Below are 21,366 nucleotides of genomic sequence, written 5' to 3' on the forward strand. Positions count from 1 at the left end.
ACTCTCTCTATGGCATGAGGAGTGTAGACCAAGAATCTCTGTCCATAAGTCAGTTTATCAGCATCGTGGACTAAGAGCGTGGTGGTCGCGATGATACGGAGGCAAGGTGGCCATCCGGCTGCCACTGGGTCCAGTCTCTTGGAAAGGTAAGCTACAGGTCGCTTCCATGGTCCCCATCTCTGTGTTAGTACCCCTTTTCTTATCCCCCACTTTTCATCTACAAATAATTGGAAAGGCTTAGGTGGATCAGGGAGGGCAAGGGCAGGAGCTTTTAGCAAGGCTCACCTGAGCTCTTGGAAGGCCTCTTTCATTGGCTCAGTCCATTTCCAGTCTTTGTTTTCTTTGGTCCCTTCATATAGGGGCCTGGCCTTTTCTGCAAACCCCAAGATCCATAACCGGCAATATCCCACAGTTCCCAGAAATTCTCACTTGTCTAGGGTTAGCCAGCTCAGGGATCTGGAGGATGGTTTCTTTCATAGCCTGTGTTAGCCACCTCTGGCCCTGTTTTATCTTATAACCGAGGTATGTAACCTCTTGCTTGGCAATCTGGGCCTTTTTGGCACTGGCCCTGTAACCTAAAGTCCCCAAGGTTTGGAGAAGGTCACCTGTTGCCTCTTGGCACTCTTTCTCTGTAGCCGCTGCCAGCATAAGGTCATCAACATATTATAATAAAACAATGGTAGGGTGTTCAACCCGATACTCACGGAGGTCTTCATCCAGGGCCTCATTGAATAACGTGGGCGAGTTTTTGAAACCCTGTGGTAAGCGAGTCCATGTCAGCTGCACAGGGGTCTGACCACCGTCTTCCTGCCATTTGAAGGCAAAGATCTCTTGGCTTGCGGGGGCAAGAGGCAAACTGAAAAAGGCATCTTTTAAATCTAAAACAGTATACCAAATGTAGTTTGGAGGCAAGTTGCTTAGCAATGTATAAGGGTTAGGAACCGTAGGATGAATATCATTTACCCGTTTGTTGACTTCTCGTAGATCTTGAACCGGTCTAAAATCAGTTCCCCCAGGCTTTTTCACAGGCAACAGGGGAGTGTTCCATGGGGACCGGCACCTTTTCAGGACCCCAGCGTCTATGAGGCATTGTATATGAGGAGTAATTCCTTGTCAAGCCTCTTGACTCATGGGATACTGCCGTACCCTCACCGGGGAAGCACTTGCTTTCAGTTCCACAATGATAGGGGCCTCTGTTTGGCCAGTCCCATTCCTGCTGTTTCAGCCCAGGCCTGAGGGTATCTTTGAACCCATGGTTGTACTTTGGGGCTTATTGTCGCTGGGGCCTCTGGCAAGTAGAGTCTATTCATCTTTTAATGCCAGAGACAGGACCTGAAGAGGATGCCCGGTCTCATCTAAAACCGACAATTGTCCGTGGTTGAAATGAATTTAGGCATTCACTTTAGACAGTAAATCCCTTCCCAACAAGAGCACTGGACACTCAGGTATCACCAGAAAAGAATGGGTTACCTGGTGGGCCCCCAAGTTCACATGCCGTTTTGTAGTCCATCCATATCGTTTAGTCCCGGTTGCTCCCTGCACCCAGCTACTTTTCTTGGACATGGGTCCATCTTTTTGGTTTAAGACTGAGTATTGGGCTCCCGTGTCCACCATGAAGCCAACCGGTTTCCCCTCCACATTTATAGTTACCCAGGACTCGGGGAGGGGCTTCGAGCCCTGACCCCCCTAGTCACTATCCTCACCCGTGTAGAGGATATGACTGTCTGGAGAGGGAGTCTCGTTCTTGGGGTTCTTGGGCCCCTCTTTTAGATTTTTCTTGGGGCATTTATCTTTCCAATGTCAAAACTCTTTTTACAAAACGCACATTGGTTTTTCTCAAGCTTATGCCTTGTCATTTTTTCTTCAGTTTTTGAGTCCAATTTTTTCCCTTTCTGGAACCTGTTTTTGTTTTCAACCCCAGCAAAAAATATCTGGGCCAGCTCTTTTTGATTTTTATGGTTTTCTTCAGCTCTAAATTCTCTTTCTTCTCTTCTAATGCAGTCCTCTCTCTTTTCTGGGGTCTCCCTATGATTAAAAACTCTCTCGGCTGCCCTCACTAGATCTTGCAAGGATTGTTCACTTAACCTCTCTATCTTTTGTAACTTTCTTCTAATATCAGGGGCTGCTTGATTTACAAATGCTAACATAACTGCCGCTTGTGACTCATCTGCCTGTGGGTCCATAGGGGTATACTGTCTAAAAGCTTCCATTATCCTTTCAAGGAAGGCTACTGGCTCTCATTTGGCTCCTGCCTCACTGAAGTTATTCTGGCCAAATTAGTTGGCTTCCTGGCGGCCGCTCTAAGGCCGGCCATAAGAGTCTGGCGGTACATTCGGAGATGCTCCCTACCTTCAGCGCGTTCGAAGTCCCAGTTGGGTCGCACCAAGGGGAACCCCTCCTCAATGAGGTTAGGCTGTATTGTGGGCCTCCCATTCACCCCTGGCACATTCTTCCGAGCTTCTGACAGGATCCGCTCACACTCCTCTGTAGTGAAAAGCACCTGTAACAGTTGCTGACAATCATCCCAAGTGGGATTGTGAGTAAAAAGGATAGACTCTAAAAGATCAATAAGACCTTGTGGTTTTTCAGAGAAGGAGGGAGTCTGGGTTTTCCAATTGTACAAATCACTAGTGGAGAAGGGCCAATACTGATATGTCCGCTCTCCACCCTCTCTGGCTGGCCCTGCCCGGACCGGAAACGCGTGAATGGTGGAGGAGGGGACTTCTGGGTCTTCTTCCGCTACGCTGGCCATTTCCCTTGTTCTTCCCTGAGTTCCCTGGGTGGGGCCCCCTTCTCTGGGAGGAGCTGAAGGCTCGGTTCTCCTCCTGGCTTCTCCTGATGAAACCTGTGGAAGCAAGGGCAGATGTGGATCCGCATACGTGGGTGGGAACAATTCGGTCTCCAGATCTATCAGATTAGGATACAAAGAAGATTCCTAGAAGACCGGCTTTGGTCAATTCTCGTCCTTTTTTCCTTCTTTTTCTTCGGAAGCCTTCATGACTAGCACCTGTGGGCTTGGCGAGGTTGGAGTTGGGGAAGAGGGACGGGGAGGTTTAGAAGGAGTGAGAACAAAGGGTTTAAGCCATTCTGGTGGGTTTCTCACTAGATCCTGCCAGACCAGAATGTAGGGAGTCTGATCTGGGTGCCCGGCAGGACTAGGAGTAAGCACCCTCTCTTTAACTGCCTGGATAATTTGGGGATTGAAGATTCCCTCTTGTGGCCATCCAATGTCAAAGGTGGGCCACTCAGCGGAACAGAAAGTCACCAGTTTGCTCTTCTTCACCAGTAACAAAAGATTCTGAGCTCTAGACTTGAAATCAGAGAAGTGGTTAATCATAAGAGATAAAGGAGTAGAAGTTGTTTGTCCCATGATCACAGAAAAGTACATTGGGAGCCAACAGAGCACACAAAGAGCAACGCAGACACCACAAATAGACAAACAGATAATAAATGCAAGGTGGCCACCAACAATACACTCAGTCTTACCTGCAGGGTGTTCACAGAGCCAGCCGCCTCCCCAGCATGATACCAGGCCTTGGCCTTACGCCGGACTTAATCCAGTAACCAGAGCCAGCCGCCTCCCCGGCACGATACCGGGCCTCGGCCTTACGCTGGACCTAATCCAGTAACCAGAGCCAGCCACCTCCCCAGCACAATACCGGGCCTCGGCCTTACGCCGGACTTAATCTAGTAACCAGAGCCAGCCGCCTCCCCAGCACGATACTGGGCCTCGGCCTTACACTGGACTTGCCTCTGCACTTCACACCCAGATGCCTCCCCAGTACGATACTGGGCCCCGGACTTAATCTGGGCTTCTACAACGTTAGCACCGGTGCTCAGAGCTCTTATCTCCTAACGAGATTACTCCCTTCTACCAGGAGAGTTGTCCTCCCCAGTGGGACGGAGATCCCGGACGAGCCCCCAAATGTTATGCACCGAGCCCGTATCTCCGAACCGACCGAGAGAGCAAGTCCACCACAGTAATGCAAAGGCAAGAAGGGAGTTTATTTCTAGCGTGCTAAGGCCCAAGTCTCATCCAGCACAGTGGAATCCGACAAGAGCCCCGAACAAAGGAGTATGGTGGCTTATATACAGGCAGTTCTTTGTCTCAGTTACAGGAGTAGCTGGCGTTACATGATTGGCCAGGCAGGATGAGCGCATGTCCTGCCTCTTTCTGGTAAACATGACTCAGGTCCTAGAACCCGTCGTTTGGTCCCTAACAGAATCACCTGGGACATACTAAAATGCAGATTCCTGGGTTCCAGACCTGCTTTATATGAGTCTGTGTGGGATGTAATCTTTTCTTAAAAAGCAATTTATTTTATCAAAATAAATATAGTTTTATATAGTTGATTTACAATGTTATATTAATTTCCACTGTCCATTGAAGTGACGCAGCTTTACCTGTATATACATTCTTTTTTGTATTCTTTTCCATTACAGTTTATCACAGGATATTGGATATAGTTCCCTGTGCCATACAGTAGGACCTTGTTTATCCATTCTGTATATAATAGTTAGCATCTGCTAATCCCAAACTCGTCTGTCCTTCCCCATACCCCTTCCCCTTTGGGAACTCTGTGTCTGCTCTCGACATCCATGAGTCTGTTGCTGTGTCATAGATAAGTTCACTTGTATCATATTTTGCATTCTAGATATAAGTGATATTGGATGATATTTGTCTTTTTCTTCCTGACTTACTTCACTTCACCTCTAGGTCCATCGATATTGCTGTAAATGGCATTATTTCATTTTTTTTTAAAAGGAATGGAAGCTTTGATCCTGCATTTTTAACCAGCCTCTTGGGAGACTCTTATACCTGAGTTTGAGAGCCTCTGGGTTGTTCAGGCTGCACGTTGCTTGTTCTTTCTTGCTTTCCCCACAATGCCCTTCTGCTCTCCAAAGGCCTGGGGGATGGTGAGAGTCTTCTCAGATGTATGAGGATGACGGCTCTGGAGCAGGTGTGCTGAAGGTGAAACCCAGCCCTCTGAATGGCTCACTGTCCTCTGTGAGTCCTGGGGCTGGGATTCCCATCCCTGTTCCCACCTGTCACATCACACCTGCCCTTCAAGAATGAGCTTAAATACCACATCTTCCTCGTGGTCTATCCAGCAGGCTGGACAGTTCTCTTTCCTTTGAGGTCACAGGCCCCTTGGTTGTGTGCTTCAGCCCCAGGCACTGTCTCTGGCCTCAGAGTGGACCATTGCTGTCCATTCCAGATCTTTCCCTTCAGCAGGTGGTCCTCCCACCAGCCCCCTAAACTTAACTTTCCAGAGCATCCCCTTGGCTTCCCAGCCCTCAGGCTGTGGACTTCTGATGCCTTTGTTTCTGCAAAGTAAAACGTTTGGAGAGCATGCTTCTTGGTCTCTGCACTGTGGGCAGAAAGTTTCTTCCAGCTGCACATGAAAACAAACAGCCCCAGCGAGCTTTGGCCAGTTGGATGGTCAGGCATGGTGCTCATCCTGCCCCTTGGATGCTGAGCATCCCTTCCTGGGGACTGAGATTCATATGGAAGGTCCCAGGAAAGGGCACAGGATGGGGGATGAGAACCGAGGGTTACTATTGAGACAACTGCTGAGGAAGAGCAGACTTATCCGAGAAAGGCAGCAAAATTGAGAAAGGGCATCTTTTGCCTGCATTGGCTTTTATGTTTCTTTCTAAAGCATACTGCAGTAGAAAATGCAATTTGGTTTCCCTTACCCCTTCCCCCACCAAAATAGACTACATATCCTAGCCCTGCAAGTACAGCCTCACAAAGAAAGGAACAGACTTCTTAGCCTCTTACAGCATCAGCTCAGCATTGTTCTCAAAGTCCATTTGCCTCCTGGGGTGATTTCTTTGAAGCTAGTGGGGGCTCCAGCTGATTACAAGCTCCATGGGGGACCCAGGAGAACAGGAGCTGGATTAAGTTGACCTCCAGAGAGTCGGCTAGTTGTTTCATTTCTTTTATGGGGAATGTATTTGGAACAGATTCTTCCTTAATGAAATTTCAAAGTGCTCTTTTGCTGTCAAAATAACTGACCCTTTCTTTGTTTCACACAGTGGGTTTCTTTTCTTGCCCTTTGTCCGCTTATCCAGCATGATATTCTGAAAACACAGACATTGAGTTGAGAATTGATGTGTTTCCTCCCTATGTTAAGCCTTTAAACATCAGCCATGGACTCTATTATGTGACTGTAACTGACTTAGTTGTCTGCTGTGTCTCCTTAAAAAGTTCTGGAATGCTGTCCTAACCCATTAGGCTAAAAGGATTTTCAGATATTTGAATGCTTTTATTATTGCCAACAGAGCAAACATGTGATGGCATGTGTCTTGATTGGACCATTTTACAGATGAGAAAAGTGAGGCTGGGGAATAATGTCCTATCGATGAGTAGTGCATGGGCACTATGGCAAATGCTTCAGCACAGCAAATAGTAAAGAGCTGCTGCTGAGGCATGAGCAATGTGAATGACATTGGTCTTGGTTTTTCCTCATAGGGCTTCCCGAGGAAGAGAATCATCATTTTCCGGCAAACAAACCAAGCCCAAGACCTAACTGTGCTGAATGACATATGCTGACAGCTCTTGGAATCTACCCTTTGACTTAGCTTTCAAACAAGAGGTTCATCTTACCCAGGAAAAGGGTGAGTTATTTGCTTTCTTAATGTTATAATGCTGATGTGGATGATCCTGGATTTGTGGAGAATAAAAGAGATAAGTGAGCAAAAGAACATGCGTGCATGTATAGTTGCTTTAGTCATGTCTGACTCTCTGCGACCATATGGATTTTAGCCTGCCAGACTTCTCTGTCCATTGGATTCTCCAGGCAAGAATACTGGAATGGGTTGCCATGCCCTTTTCCAGGGGATCTTCCCCACTCAGGGATCGAACCCATGTCTCTTATATCTCCTGCATTGGCAGGTGAGTTCTTTACCACTAGTGCCACCTGGGAAGTCCAGTGAAAGAATAGATTTAAAAAGTAGCCAAAAAAAAAAAAAAAAAAAGCCACTGCTTTGCGTGAATGGAATTCCAAGGTAGTTGTGCACATTGAAGACTGGTCTTGCTTCTTTCTGGGAGGGATGAAACGGTGTTTAAATCAGTCAAAGAAGAGAGCCAGGTGTCTGTACATTTGGGTCTAGGACATGTGCTTTCCAGCCTTGCAGGTTCTCTAGCTAGATGCCAGAATGGAGTCAGAGAAGGGCAGAACTGGAAGGACAGACCTAGTGAGCCATGTGGTTCCATGTCCTTCCAGATCAGGGATCCGAGACTCCCACCATGAAGGAGCCAGGACCGCTGCCTGGTTCCTGTGGTCCCGATCTTCCACCAGGGAGTGAGAGTTGGTGGCACTCATCTCTGCCTCCCTGTGGAATCTCATCACTCCACTTGTGTCTGCAACAAGACTCCAGGGTTTCTAAAACTTGAGCCATGAAGCATGGGTCTCATCTCGTCCCCCATCTCAGCCACCCAGGGCAAAGTTATCCTCCTGCTTTTTGAGGTCTAACCATTTGATTGTTTTTCTTTCAGATGGCTTGCATGAAGATGAGATGGGTATATATTTCCCTGGTGGTCCTGGGAGCCTTTTGTCTGTATTATAACCTGGAGGATCTGAATCCTTTTAAAGGAGAACCAATGATTTTCAAGAATGAACTTGGGGACTTCCTTCAGCTCCCAGATATAGACTGCAGGCAGGATCCCCCCTTCCTTGTACTGCTGGTGGCTTCATCTCATGAGCAGTGGTTTGTCCGCTTGGTCATCCGGAGCACGTGGGGAAGAGAAACGATCATAAAGGGAAAGCGGATAAAAACATTCTTTCTCCTGGGAACCTCTCCCAGTAAACACGTCTCAAGAGAAGTGGCCGAGGAGAGCCAGAAGTTTCGTGATATCATCCAGAAGGACTTCGCAGATGTTTATTTCAATCTGACCCTGAAGACCATGATGGGGATGGAGTGGATCTACAGCTTTTGTCCACAGACGACTTTCGTGATGAAAACCGACTCTGACATGTTTGTCAATATCTACTATCTGACCGAACTGCTCCTGAAGAAAAACAGAACAACTCGGTTTTTCACTGGCTTCCTAAAACTGAACGAGTATCCCATCAGGAAACGGTTCAATAAGTGGTTTGTCAGTAAGTACGAATATCCGTGGGACAAGTACCCGCCCTTCTGCTCTGGCACTGGCTACGTTTTCTCCAGTGATGTGGCGGGTGAGGTGTACCATGTTGCCAATAGCGTGCCCTTCATTAAACTGGAAGATGTCTTTGTGGGGCTCTGCCTGAAAAGACTGGAGATCAGGCTGGAGGAACTTCACTCTGAGCAGACTTTCTTCCCTGATGGGTTACCGTTCACCACCTGCCGTTATAAGAAGATTGTGGCTTCCCATCATATCAAGCCGCGAGACATCCTGAGGTACTGGCAGGCTCTGGAAGGCTCCCTGCAAGAAGAGTGTCCGGATAACTGAGGGGAGCCTAGAAGTGCCTGTGGACCACTGTGGTGATGGCTTTCGAAAGATCTTTGATGGTGTGGCTGAGACTCCCCAGGTCAGGGAGGGAGCGAGGAAGGAAGAGGCAGAACACAAGGTCCTGCAGCCTTCCCCATCTGAATGGAGATGCCACCACGGATGAAGCCCCATTTGGTACCCAAGCCATAACAGACACCATCTCTTGAGCACCTACCCTGTGGCACTAACTGCTGTGCAGCTGCGTCTTCTCATGTCAGAGGATAGCAACAAGGAGACAGCAGCTTAGAGAGGGATGGGGACCTGTCTCAAGGATGACAGCCGGCAGACACCAGAGCGAGGGTGAGAACCCAGTGTCGTCAGATCCCAGGTGGCAGCCTCCGTCTCAGTCCACCCTTGTGAGCTGCCTCCTGGGAGAGGATGGTGGTGGTGGGGGATTCAAGGGGGACCTTGCTGCTGGCATCCTTTGGTCCCTTGTAAGAATCCCCTCCTCCTCCTCAAGTCCCATTCTTGTGCTTTTTTGTGCAGAGACTGGGGTGAACCAATGCCCCCCATCCCTCCGGTGCCTAGTTCCCTGTGTTCACGATGAGTCTGGCTGGCCTGAGGCCCTGTTAGCAGCTTGGCACTCAACTCACTACAAAGACATTGCTGCAGTGGCTGCAGTTCTACCCCCTGGGAAACACCCAGTTCCGGATAGAAACCAGTCTTTAGAAACCAGACTCAGCTCAGAAATCACTGTGAAGCTTGGCCTGCTGTACAGACCTGTTGGCCCTTCTGCTGAGTGGGGGATCCCTGAGAGCACAGCGTTTCTTCCCCGCTGTCCGTGGTGACCCCGTCTGTTGGCTCCATCTGTCCTTGGTCTGCACTTCAGGTCTCCAAGTGCACACTGGAGGATGGTTGGATGCATCATCCATGAAGGATGCTGGGAGCTTTTCTGGGAACTGGGAATGATTTAAGTCAAGACCTTCTCAAACGGCCCTTGGGATATTGAACACTGAACTGAGTCCTGGTCCAAGGTGCGTCTTCCTGAGTGCGTGTCCTAAGCCCAATCCCAGCTCAGCGTCACTGCATTCCTCAGATGGCCAAGGAACAGCTGCATTTTGTGATGTGGACTTTAGTATGCATCTCCTGGGGGTTTGGAAGAGCCTGTTCTGCAGGGTTGTGTGGAAACAAAACACTTTTTTTTTGGCAGGATCTGCCCATTCAGCCACTGTCACATGACATACAAAGCCACCTTGCTCCCAATCTCCAGGAGGATCGGTTCTTACTTTCTACTTTATTGTACCAAACTTTAGCAGCACTCAGAGCCGAGGCCTCACATGGCTGTGAAACTTACAAATGTTGGACGAAGCTCTGACCTGAACACGGGAAGAGGTGTCTGCTGCAGAATGGTCACAGCCGGGTTGATCTGCAAAGTGGCATCTTATTTTGCGCAACGTTTCTTGTTTCCAGACGGAGCTGCTTCTTGGCGAATGTGTTTTCTTATCCCAGCTTCTCTGAATGTGCTGGGTCATGTTCAGAAAAGCTACCTTCTCAGGTGGGAAAATCAGGGACTGAGCTTGTTTTCTGAAGCCTGGATTTAGCAGGGCCAGTCCTCAGTCCCGTGGGACAGACTCCCTATGATTTGGGAGATAACGGTGGGCTTTGGGCTTTGAGGGTGAAGGAGTCTTTGGCAATAGGGCTGTGTCTGTGTTTAGATGTCCACCTTGTCTGGTGTGCGTGTCCGTGTGGCCACTGGGCTGGGAGGGGAGGTTCATCTCACTCAGGATCTGGTCTCAGCACCTGCCCAAAGCCTTCGCCATTGGAGCTCAAGCACACACTCGCCTCCACCCTCTGTGTCCTCTGAAACAGCTTTCTGCAAAACACATCCTTTGCCCCCCATCCCCAATTCTATTTCTTTATATAATGAAGACCTTTTATACCCTAAGGAAAAACATGTTTTGTGACTACAGAACTTGAAGGGATCTTTGAGCTCATTTGTTCTGGTATTTACAAAGGATGAAAATAAAGCTCAAAGAGACCCAGAGGCTTGCCCAAGACTTCACAGCTTGTTTGTCGTGGAATGCAGGCTCCAGCCAGAGGTGTAGTCTGTGCTGCTGTCTTGCTTGTATGTGAGAGTGAGAAACTGTGAAAGTGCAAATGAGGAGGCAAAGTGAGGCCTCTGGGCGCTTCCAATAGCACCCAGCGTGAATTTAAAAAATGGGATTGGAGAGGAGGCCAGGCTGGTATCTTCACTCACAGGTCCAGGGAGGAACAGTGCTGATGTGTGCTCAGGTGTGTGTGCTCAGTTGCTAAGTCATGTCTGACTCTTTGTGATCCCAGTAACTGTAGCCCGCCAGACTCCTCTGTCCATGGAATTCTCCAGGCAAGAATACTGGAGTGGATTGCCATGCCTCCTCCAGGGGGTCTTCCCGATCCAGGGATCTAACTCTCATCTCCTGCATCTCCTGAATGGGTAGCAGGGTTCTTTACCACCGACACACCTGGGAAGTCCATGACACTGATGGCCAAGGCTAATTGCCAGGCACCGAGATAAGGGCTTCACAAGTATTACTTCCTTAAATGCTCACAACTACTCCCCGGGAGGTGACTACCCACTTTCCTGCTTTTCAGTTCAGTTCAGTCACTATCGTGTCCAACTCTTTGCAACCCTATGGACTGCAGCAGGCCAGGCTTCCCTGTCCATCACCATCTCCTGGAGCTTGCTCAAATTCAGGTCTATCGAGTCAGTGATGCGATCCAACCTTCTTTACAGGTGAGGTAACCGAGCCATGAAATTAAAAGATGCTTACTCCTTGGAAGGAAAGTTATGACCAACCTAGATAGCATATTCAAAAGCAGAGGCATTACTTTGCTGACTAAGGTCCGTCTAGTCAAGGCTATGGTTTTTCCTGTGGTCATGTATGGATGTGGGAGTTGGACTGTGAAGAGGGTTGAGTGCCAAAGAATTGATGCTTTTGAACTGTGGTGTTGGAGAAGACTCTTAAGAGTCCCTTGGATTGCAAGGAGATCCAACCAGTCCATTCTGAAGGAGATCAACCCTGGGATTTCTTTGGAAGGAATGATGCTAAAGCTGAAACTCCAGTACTTTGGCCACCTCATGCAAAGAGTTGACTCATTGGAAAAGACTCTGATGCTGGGAGGGATTGGGGGCAGGAGGAGAAGGGGACAACAGAGGATGAGATGGCTGGATGGCATCACTGACTTGATGGACGTGAGTTTGAGTGAATTCCGGGAGATGGTGATGGACAGGGAGGCCTGGCGTGCTGCGATTCATGGGGTCGCAAAGAGTCGGACACCACTGAGTGACTGAACTGAACTGAGTTGAACCAGGGCAGAGAGAGTGTGAACAGCTAGCTCAAGGTCACATAGCTGAAGTGTTCTTGGGAGCACCACACGTGTTGGTCACAATCAGCACTGCCGCCCCTAGATAGTCAGTTGGACTGAGGGATGCAGTCAGTGTTCAGAAGGAGGCAGGTGCCTCCTACCTTGCGGGCTCAGGCTGCACGTCTGGCCCTTCCACAGACTTCCCACACCACACACCCCCTCCCCTTAGGACATGAACCCCAAGTCTGCCTCTGGGCTGGAGACTGTACAGAGGAACCAGAGGGGCTCCCATAGGGCCAGCCTCTCCACTCTGGGGCTTGATTCCCTGCTCTTCTAACCTCTGCAGAGCAAGCCCCTTGCTCAGGTTGTACTTTCATCCTCGCTGTGTTTTTCCCTTCTGCCAACTCAGCCCCCACACACCCAGAGGCTGTTGTTTCTGATCTTCCAAACCATCATTAAGCCCGTTCCCTTCACTGCCCCATGTCTGCTCCTTTGGCTCTTCTGCCCGAGACAGTTTTCCATATTTGTCCTCCTAAATTCGTTTCCTCTTCATCTGAAATCCCCTCTAATCAGACTCTGGTGCCTGGCTCCACAAGATGGTTCTCACTGAAGTCACTTATGGCCTGAGATGTGGGTTCCAAGGTCAGGTCTCTGTCCTCATTCTGCCACCTGCACTGCTGGTCTTGCCTGCTTCTGGGGCACTGGACACTCTGGACTCTCCTTCTTGCTGGTCCCTCCTTTGCTCATTCCATCTCTTCATTCTGCGTTGGCCTCATTTATTTCCCCTTGTACTCCGGTGGTCTCATCCAACCCCATGGATTAAAATATCCTCTTGTGCCAAGGGTGCCCATTTATCTCTAGCCTGGGGCTCTCTCTTGCTCTCCAGCCTCATAAATTTCATGGCCTACTTGACATCACAAAGTGAGCAAATATGCAACTGAATTTGTCCTGAACTGTCTCCCCCAACTCCTGATCCACACTGCCTGCAGCCTTCACTTCCTCGGGTAATGACCCTTCCACCCTTCTGTCTTTGCTGTTGTTCAGTCACTAAGTTGTGCCCAACTCCTTGCGACCCCTTGGACGGCAGCATTCCAGGCTTCCCTAGCCTTCACTATCTCCTGGAGTTTGCTTAAACTTGTGTCCATTGAGTCAGTGATGCCATCCAGCCATCTCATCCCTGCCCTGCTTCTCCTCCTGCCCTCAATCTTTCCCAGCATCAGAGTCTTTTCCAATGAGTTGGCTCTTCCCATCAGGTGGCCAAAGTATTGGAGCTTCAGCTTCAGCATCAGTCCTTCCAATGAATATTCAGGACTGATTTCTTTTAGGATTGACTGGTTTGATCTCCTTGCAGTTCAAGGTACTCTCAAGACTCTTCTCCAGCACCACAATTGGAAAGCATCAATCCTTCAGTGCTCAGCCTTCATTATGGTCCATCTCTCACATCCATACATGACTACTGGAAAAAGCATACCTTTGACTAGATGGACCTCCGTTGGCAAAGTGATGTCTCTGCTTTTTAATATGTTGTCTAAGTTTGTCATAGCTTTTCTTCCAAGGAGCAAGGGTCTTTTAATTTCATGGCTGCAGTCACCATCTGCAGTGATTCTGGAGCCCAAGAAAATAAAGTCTGTCACTGTTTCCATTGTTTTCCCATCTATTTACCATGAAGTGATGGGATCGGATGCTGTGATCTTCATTTTTTGAATGTTGGGTTTTAAGCCAGGTTTTTCACTCTCCTCTTTCACCTTCATCAAGAGGCTCAAGTCAGACGCTTTGAAGGCATCTGTGACTCCTCTCTCTCAGCCAATGCATTGGCTGTGCCTTTGTTTTATATCCAGAAGCCAATCACTGCCTCCACCTGCCCCCGCCCCAAGCCCCCATCATCTGGGACTTGTGTCCCTGCAGTAGCTTCTGCCTGGGCCCTTGGCCTCCATCGTTGCACCCTCTTCATCTGTTTCCTGAGCAGCATCCAGACTGCTCCTTTGAAAATATGGACCAGAGCATCTCACTTCTCTGCTCTAAACCCATCTCTGAGGAAACCCTCCAATGATGTCCCATCTTTTAAATCATTGTCTGCCTATGTTATCTCCTTTCTTCCTCCCTTCCTGCCCTCCCCTCACTTACTCTGGCCTCCCTGAAAGGGAGTACTGTTCCAGCCGCACTGGCCTTCTTGCTCTTCCTGGAATGTCCCAGGCACACTCTAATGACCTCAGGGCCTCTGCCAGGGTCACCCTTTCCTTGGACAGTCTCATGGCCCATTTCTTTGCTTCTTTAATGCCTTTGGCCATACATCATCCCTTCTTTAAGAGCCTCATCCTGACCGCTTTCTATGGAATTGCAACTCATCCCACCCGGTGCCCCCTTGCCTTGTTATATTGTTTCATTGCACTGATCAATTTCTAACGAGTATAGCATATTTACTTATTATCATGCATCTATTTTGGTTATTGTTTAGAGTTTGCTCCAGTTGAACAAAAGCTTTGTGCAAGAATGGTTCTTTGTTTTCGCCACTGATATACCTTACATTCCTAGCACAGTTCCTGGTACACAGTCTATACTCAATAAATATTTGCTGAATGGACATGTGATGACCTTTGTGGCCATTTTAAGGTGATCTTAAAGGGAAAGCAGGGAGCCTCAACTAAAAGGTGAAGGAGTTCTAAAATGTAGCCAACACTATGGATCCAACATGTAGTTCCAGTATCATTCAGTAAATGGGATGCTGAAATCCTATTTTTGCTGAAATCCTATTTTTACTGAAAATTAGGACCTGAAAACCAGGACCTGAAAACCTAGAAATGCTATATAGTAGTGCTTCTTGACTTCATGTCCTCTCCTTTTACGGAACAGGAAATCTCTCACACTGAGAAGCAAATAAAATTCTATAATGTACTTTGTGTGCCTGCCCACATCCTTCAACCCCGTCTTATCTCATCTACAATCTCATTCCATTGCTGGTGGTGGTTTAGTTGCTAAGTCATATCTGACTCTTGCGACCCCATGGACTGTGGCCCCCTAGGCTCCTCTGTCCATGGGATTTTCCAGGCAAGAATACTGGAATGTGTAACCATTCCTTTCTCCAGGGGATCTTCCTGATTTAGGGCTTGAAACTGGGTTTCCTGTGTTGTAGGCAGATTCTTTACCTACTGAGCCACCAGGGAGGTCCTCCTGTTTTCACAATTACGGAAATTTACTTCTTTTTCTCAACTGCATCTGACTTTTACTCCTAGGAGAATGACAACAATAAACCAAGTTGTCAGGAAATAGACTTCATTTCTAAAACTGGTGACAGCTGGAACAGAAGGTACAAAGGCAGTTTCAGATGAAGGTAGAATTGCTGGGCTTCCAAACTTCAAGAGGTTTTAGGGCTCATCCCTTTAGTTTATGTGTGAAAATCAAGATTTGTAGAATTAGAGCTTCAAGGCAGCACTCAGAGCGGTGCTGACCCTCAGTCTGATGCTACACCCACAGTTGTGTCCTGACTTTTTCCTTCTTATGTACTTAATTCCTGTTGTCTTAAAGCACACCACTGCAGCAACAGCACACTCTATAAAAAAGGGAGGAAGGAAAACTCCAAACCAACAAAACTCACCAGACCTCCTCTCCTGGAGTTCCCCAGTAGCACCTGCTCCCGGACATTCCCCAGGTGCATCTAAAAGGCACGTCAAAAGCACATTCCTCAGTCTCCTGCCCCCGAGCCCCGTCTTCCCCTGGAGTTTCCAGTTGCAGGGGATGTTGTCATCGACCATCCGCTCTTTCAGTTCTGTGACTCCCCTCTGCTCTCTGCTGCCCTGCCATGCCTGTTGGTCGCCGATCCCTGTGGTTTGGACACCATCTCTCCACGTCCATCGTTGAAGCCTCAGTGCAGGCCACCATCTTGGGTCAGCTGGCCTCGCAAAGCATGTTTCTAACTGATCTCATAGATCTAATCACAGTGCTTTCCAACCTCTCTTCCACTTTACAGCCAGAGTAATTTAAAAAAACTTTACTGGAGTGTAATTGATTTACTATGTGTGTTAGTTTTAGGTGTACAGCAAAGTCATATACATATATTTATATGTATGTTTTCTTTTTCAGATTCTTTTCCATCATAGGTTAATATGAAATGTTGACTCTAGTTCCCTGTACTATACAGTATGTCCTTGTTGTTTATTTTCTTTATGCTGGTGTGTGTCTGCTAATCCCAAACTCCTAATTTACCCGCCCCCCTACCCCCCACCTTCCCCTTTGGTAACCATGAATTTGTTCTCTAAGTCTGTGAGTTTATTTGTTTCGTAAATAAGTTCATTTGTATCATTTTTTTTTTTTAGATTCCACATATAAGTGATATCCTTTGACTTCCTTCACTTAGTGTAATATTCTCTAGGTCTATCCATTTTGCTGTGACTAGAGTAAATTTTTTTTTTTTTTTTTGAAAAGATGATCTGATTTGGAAACTCCAAGACTCAGGGAAGCTGAACAATTTCCCCCAGGGAATTCTGTCCTCTTGTCCATGAGCTTCCGGCTGTTTTAGAGATCAGCCTGGTGACCCTAACTCCTGCTGGGCACCATAGCAATGTTCCACTGATCCCTGAAGGCTGGCATAAAGTGCTAACATGCACTTTTAAAACAAAACAAATTAATTTTCATGAGAGTTCTTGGATCCTCTTGAATGTGGGCTACTCTGGGGGTGGGGCTGCCTGGGTTTAAATTTTACCTCCCTCTCTCACTCAAGAAACAAGTCACTTATCTTGACTTCCTTTTTTTTTCCCATCTGAAAAATGCGACAATAGTTGTTCTTACCTCACAGGGTTATTGTGTTGGTTGAGATGATGTGTGTGAATTGATCGGTAACTTGAATAGTTCTGCTGAAGGTCAGTGTCTGGACTTGGATTTTGGTGCATTTTATAATGATCTGTGGGCCGATCAAGACATCTTTGGGGTGAGTCTTTAAGACTGTTCAGCTCTGGCTCCTCTCTATCCTTCTGATGTTCCCTGGCACTCCTGAAGTTCTTCTGTCCGTTGTGTTCTTCAGCATTGCAGAGTACAGTGTTTCTGACTCAGTTCATTCAAAAGGTGTGATATCCTGAACAAGTGATAAACAAATGGAGTGGAGGTGCCTTTGAGGTTATCTGCAGTCTAAAAAATAGCCTCCTTTTTCCAGATAAGAAAACCAAGACTCAGGAAAGTGGAGTGACTTTGCCAAGTCCTTCAATTAGCAGCATCTCCAGGAGCAGAAACCAGCATCAGAAAGCTCATGTCAGCCCTTCATTCATCTGTTTATTCATGCTGGGCAAATATGGTCAGTGGTTTTTACAAGACACCAGGAATGAAGGTCAAGCTGAGGTTCACGGCCATGGGTTCTGCAAACAGAGTGATAGCTGGGCAAACACATAATGTCAAGAGGATAGAGGGGGTGTCTGTTCCCTTGGCAACCGAAAGAAGCAGTGTTTCTTCAGTGCCATCTCTGTCGATAGATGCCAGAAACCTCTTCCACACCTGCTGTCTCGATTCCTCACAGCAGCCATTCTTATTATAAACAACCCCCTGGTTTTGAGTTGAGGTTCAGAGTGATTCGTTGACTTGACAGGGAGGTTCAGATGTGAAGAGACCACCCCTCCCCCACCTCTCAGCCTTCAGTGCCTTGCCTTTCACCAGCACGTGGTAGGTGAGCCCTCCCATGGTGCTTAGGGACTGGCAAGCCTCCTGAGTCTCTCAGGAAGCTCAGCTCTGCCCCCGGCCCAGCTGTCCAGGGGGTCTTCCTTCTTGTTCCACTTGCCGCCATTTCTTTCCCAAGTGTGGACAACATCTCTGTTCCTTCCCTGTCCTGTGTGACCTTCTGGGATTCAGCCCTTTGTCATCAGTGGTGTTCCAGGAACCTCCTCTTTAGCTGGGTCCTCTGACCTGTACTGCCCTGGCCTGCCCTGTCCTGAGCTCACTGAGCTCTCCATCTAATGGTTTGAACAAGTGTCTGGCTTCAGAACATGAACCCTTCCAGGCCAGCCCAGCCCACTTTCCACCTCTGTTTACCCAAAGACCTTGCCAAAGAAGCTATCCCTCAAATAGTGTGGATTCAACACTACAGGCATTGGCTTCTATCAGCCTGTGTGCGTGTGTGTGTGTGTGCCTGTGTGGGTGATCTGAGGCTGTAAGCAGAGGTGCTCAGTGGTGGCCAGTTTCTGTGTGTTACTTGACCTCCCCGAGTCTGTGAAGGGCAGTAAGAGGAGCGAGGTGAAGTTTGCTCACGTGGGTTGTAAAGAGCAGGAGGCCCCAGTGTTCTCAGTTCTGGGGGCGTCAGTGAGAGTCTGAGAGGTCCCTTTGTCCTCTGTGACAGAGCAGGTGCGTACTGCACTGGGTGTGGTGGGAATCAAGGCTGTAGGAATGGTCTAGAGTCACCTTGTTCAGAGATTTTCCGGACTCCACTTTTCAAGCAGGATATTTAGAAAAAGTGAAAGAAAGTGAAAGAGATCAAACAGCATCTTGAATTTGGATGTATTTCTCAGAAGCAAGAAGTAGTGTGCACACACTACTATTTACAGTGGTCTGTGCCTCTGAGCCCTGATACACGGGCTAAAGGGAAGAGACCAGGTTGGGGCGGTTCTCAGGGGCTCTCCAGGCAGAAGTCTGTGGCTTTACCAGAGATAAAGTAATTAACAAGCCTGCTTTAATACAATAGCTGCTGTTCCTCCTGATTTTAAAAATAGATGAGATGCTTACCTCTTCTTCACATCTCCCACTGGGAAGTATTTGTCTTCTCTCTCTCTTTTTTTTAAGAATTTATTTCAGTATTTGTCATATCAAGACGGACATTTTATCAATTTCACAGGTGTGGTCAATGTTTTGCAGGCGTCCCTTCTCTCTGTTCAGCCCCCTGCCTGGTAGGGAGGAGATACTTTGTCAGTTAGTTTTGGGGTTAAATATTTGGGCAGAGTGGTAGACTGGAGAAAAAGATGAAGTGAACTGCAGGTCCCTTCAAACACTATTCTTGAAGCCTCTTTTCTAGATTGTTGTTGACACATATTTTTATTTGTTTGGTTCTATATGATCCAGAAGTCTGTATGTGAGCTTGGGCTGAGCTGTGTTAGAAATAAACTCCCAACGATGTGTTTGGGAGATGAATTGTACTGACATTCTCTGTTTTGAATTTGATGGGAGGATTTGTAGATGGTGGGAAGTTAGAAACCTGAGTTCCTTTATTTTGCTGCTTTTTAAGTATGACTATGAGGGAAGAACTCTTTGCTCTCAGATCAGAAACTGAGCAGTGAAGCCACCTTCCCCCGATATGGGTTAAAGAACCGTGAAGGCTGGACGAGCCGAGGGGACCAGGAAGCAGGGTATGTCCCAGTGCCTGCCGATTGGAACAGAGACAGACAAAAAAATGAGTTTTTAATTAATTTAAAAACCCAATTCTTCTCTTACCAGACATAGTCAGCCTTAAGCGAAAGTGGAAAAATGAATTCCATAGCTAAATGTAGTTTTTGGAGGCATGCTGTTTTGCCTTATCTGTTTGTCGCATTGCCTGTGTACTCTGGTTGAGTACACAGAGTTCGGGTGGCTGGGGTGGCCTTTACCCAGTCTGGCCCAGAAATCCTTCCACACATGCTGTGGGGGAGGCCGTGCAAGGTCTTGAGTCCCCAAACAAAGAGGCAAACTGGGAATTCCCTTGTAGTTCAGTGGCTAAAGACTCTGTGCTCCCAATGCAGGGGGCGGGGGTTTGATCCCCATCAGGTAATTAGATCTGTCTTGCTGCAACTAAGACCCAGTACAGCCAAATAGATAAATATTAAAAAGAGAGAGAGAGAAACCAAAGAAATGGTGATACCCTTTGTTAAATTATGCTTTGGAAAATGTCAGATGGTAAGGGTTGGGGGTGGGGATTGATCTGTTTTCCACCTGGTCAAATAAGACATCAAGAAAAATCCAGCATGCCTGGAAATTATTTAATGCCAATTGAGAACACTTCATGGACAAAATTTGCTTGTTTCAGAGGTCCCCAGCTTCTTTGGTACCAAGGGCTGGTTTCCTGGAAGACAATTTTTCCATAGACCTGTGGCAGGGGGGATGCTTTGGGGATGATTCAAGCACATTACATTTATCATGCACTTTATTTCTACTACTACTACATCAGCTCCACCTCAGATCAGGCATTAGATCTTGGAGGCTGGGGACCTAAAAGACAAGAAGTAAAAATAAAACTCTATACTACTGACTGATAACCTGAAAATGCTGTCTCTCTGTATTTTAGGAGAATTTACTAGACTCTTATGTCATCATATTTTGGAAGTAGGCATATGTATTTATTTATGATATATTAATGATATTTATCTTTAATAAAATTAAGCTATTATGATAGCAGAGTTCACTTGGTTTGTTCTCAGTTGTTGATGATGTGATAAACTTGTGTTCTGGAAAGTCAGCAATGTAAGATTTAAACTGGACAATCTCCCCCCATCCCCCACATTGATATTTTCTATATATTTTTTTTTGTTTGGGGAAAATACTTAAAAAATTCAACTTTGATTTTATATGTTTAGAAAAATAAGCTGAACAACCTTGACATGCTTATCATTGAAAGAGATGGGGATTACTTTTTTCCCTTGAGGTTTGGAAGCAAAGACATGGGGTTTAACTCTTGTGGGGTCCTGAGGGCACAGTGTTTGGCGAGAGGCAAGAGAGAGCTTTCCTGATGGGATTCATAAGCCCGGGGCTTTTGGGGCAGGCACCCTTTGCGATTTTCTTTCTCTCAGGTATATTCCTATTTTTTAAAACTACCATTTAAGTTTAAGAACTCAAGCCTTGCAAACTGCACCTTTACAACTGTACGTTTAGAATTTTCCTGGTGGCTCATCTCTGAGCTGGAGCTTGAATCCTTGACCTTTCAAAGTGTCATTTACATGGAAATAAAATGATCAAAACAGATGTATTTTTCTTTGACTTGCGTGTGTATTTGCCACAGTTCCTGTGGTACTGCAGACCTGCAGGTCACCATCCACCCATGCTTCCTGCAGACAGCAAATTCAGCCCATCTCAGACTCAAGACAGAAGTTGGAGGGAGTTTTCCCGGTAAACAACCTGTGACTTCTAAACATGACTTCTAAAGATGGTGTGCTTGACCCAGAAAACCCCATAAAATCATGCAACTCAAGAGGTTCAGATCTTTGTGTTTACTTTGAGAACATGTGTGAAGCTTCCCAGGCCATTAAGGGTATGCATATCCAAAAAGCCACCATGTATCTGGAGGATGTCACCTTTAAGAAGCAATATGTGCCATTCCGTCATTACAATGACGGAGTTGGTAGGTGTGTACAGGCCAAGAAGTGGGGCTGGATGCAGGGTTGGTGGCCAAAAAAGAGTGCTGAATTTTTACTGCACATGCTCAGAAATGCAGAGTAGTGCTGAACTTAAGGGCTTAGATGTAGATTCTCTGGTCATTGAGCACATCCGGTGAGCAAAGCCCCCAAGATGCGGTGCAGGACATACAGAGCTCATGGTCAGATCAACCCATACATGGGCTCGCCCTGCCGCAGTGAGATGATCCTTACTGAAAAAGAACAGATTGTTCCTAAACCAGAAGAGGAGGTGGCACAGAAGGAAAAGATAGCTCAGAAGAAACTGAAGGAACA

The 21,366-nt window shown here is 47.2% G+C and overlaps 1 protein-coding gene across 26 annotated transcripts in view; it reads left to right on the plus strand.

Annotated features, from left to right (window-relative positions):
• The window catches only part of B3GALT5 (beta-1,3-galactosyltransferase 5), a 64,579-nt gene extending 43,917 nt beyond the window's left edge, over positions 1 to 20,662 (plus strand). For all 26 annotated transcript variants that reach the window (XM_060395923.1, XM_060395924.1, XM_060395937.1 and 23 more), the window contains 2 exons: positions 6,479 to 6,624; positions 7,505 to 20,662. In XM_060395923.1, coding sequence (XP_060251906.1) covers positions 7,505 to 8,440 — 936 coding nt within the window. In that variant the 5' untranslated portion in view covers positions 6,479 to 6,624 and the 3' untranslated portion in view covers positions 8,441 to 20,662. The remainder of the gene's footprint in view (positions 1 to 6,478; positions 6,625 to 7,504) is intronic.
• Positions 20,663 to 21,366: the final 704 nt, after the last annotated feature.

Source organism: Ovis aries, chromosome 1 (assembly GCF_016772045.2).
Source record: "Ovis aries strain OAR_USU_Benz2616 breed Rambouillet chromosome 1, ARS-UI_Ramb_v3.0, whole genome shotgun sequence".
Taxonomy (NCBI): domain Eukaryota; kingdom Metazoa; phylum Chordata; class Mammalia; order Artiodactyla; family Bovidae; genus Ovis; species Ovis aries.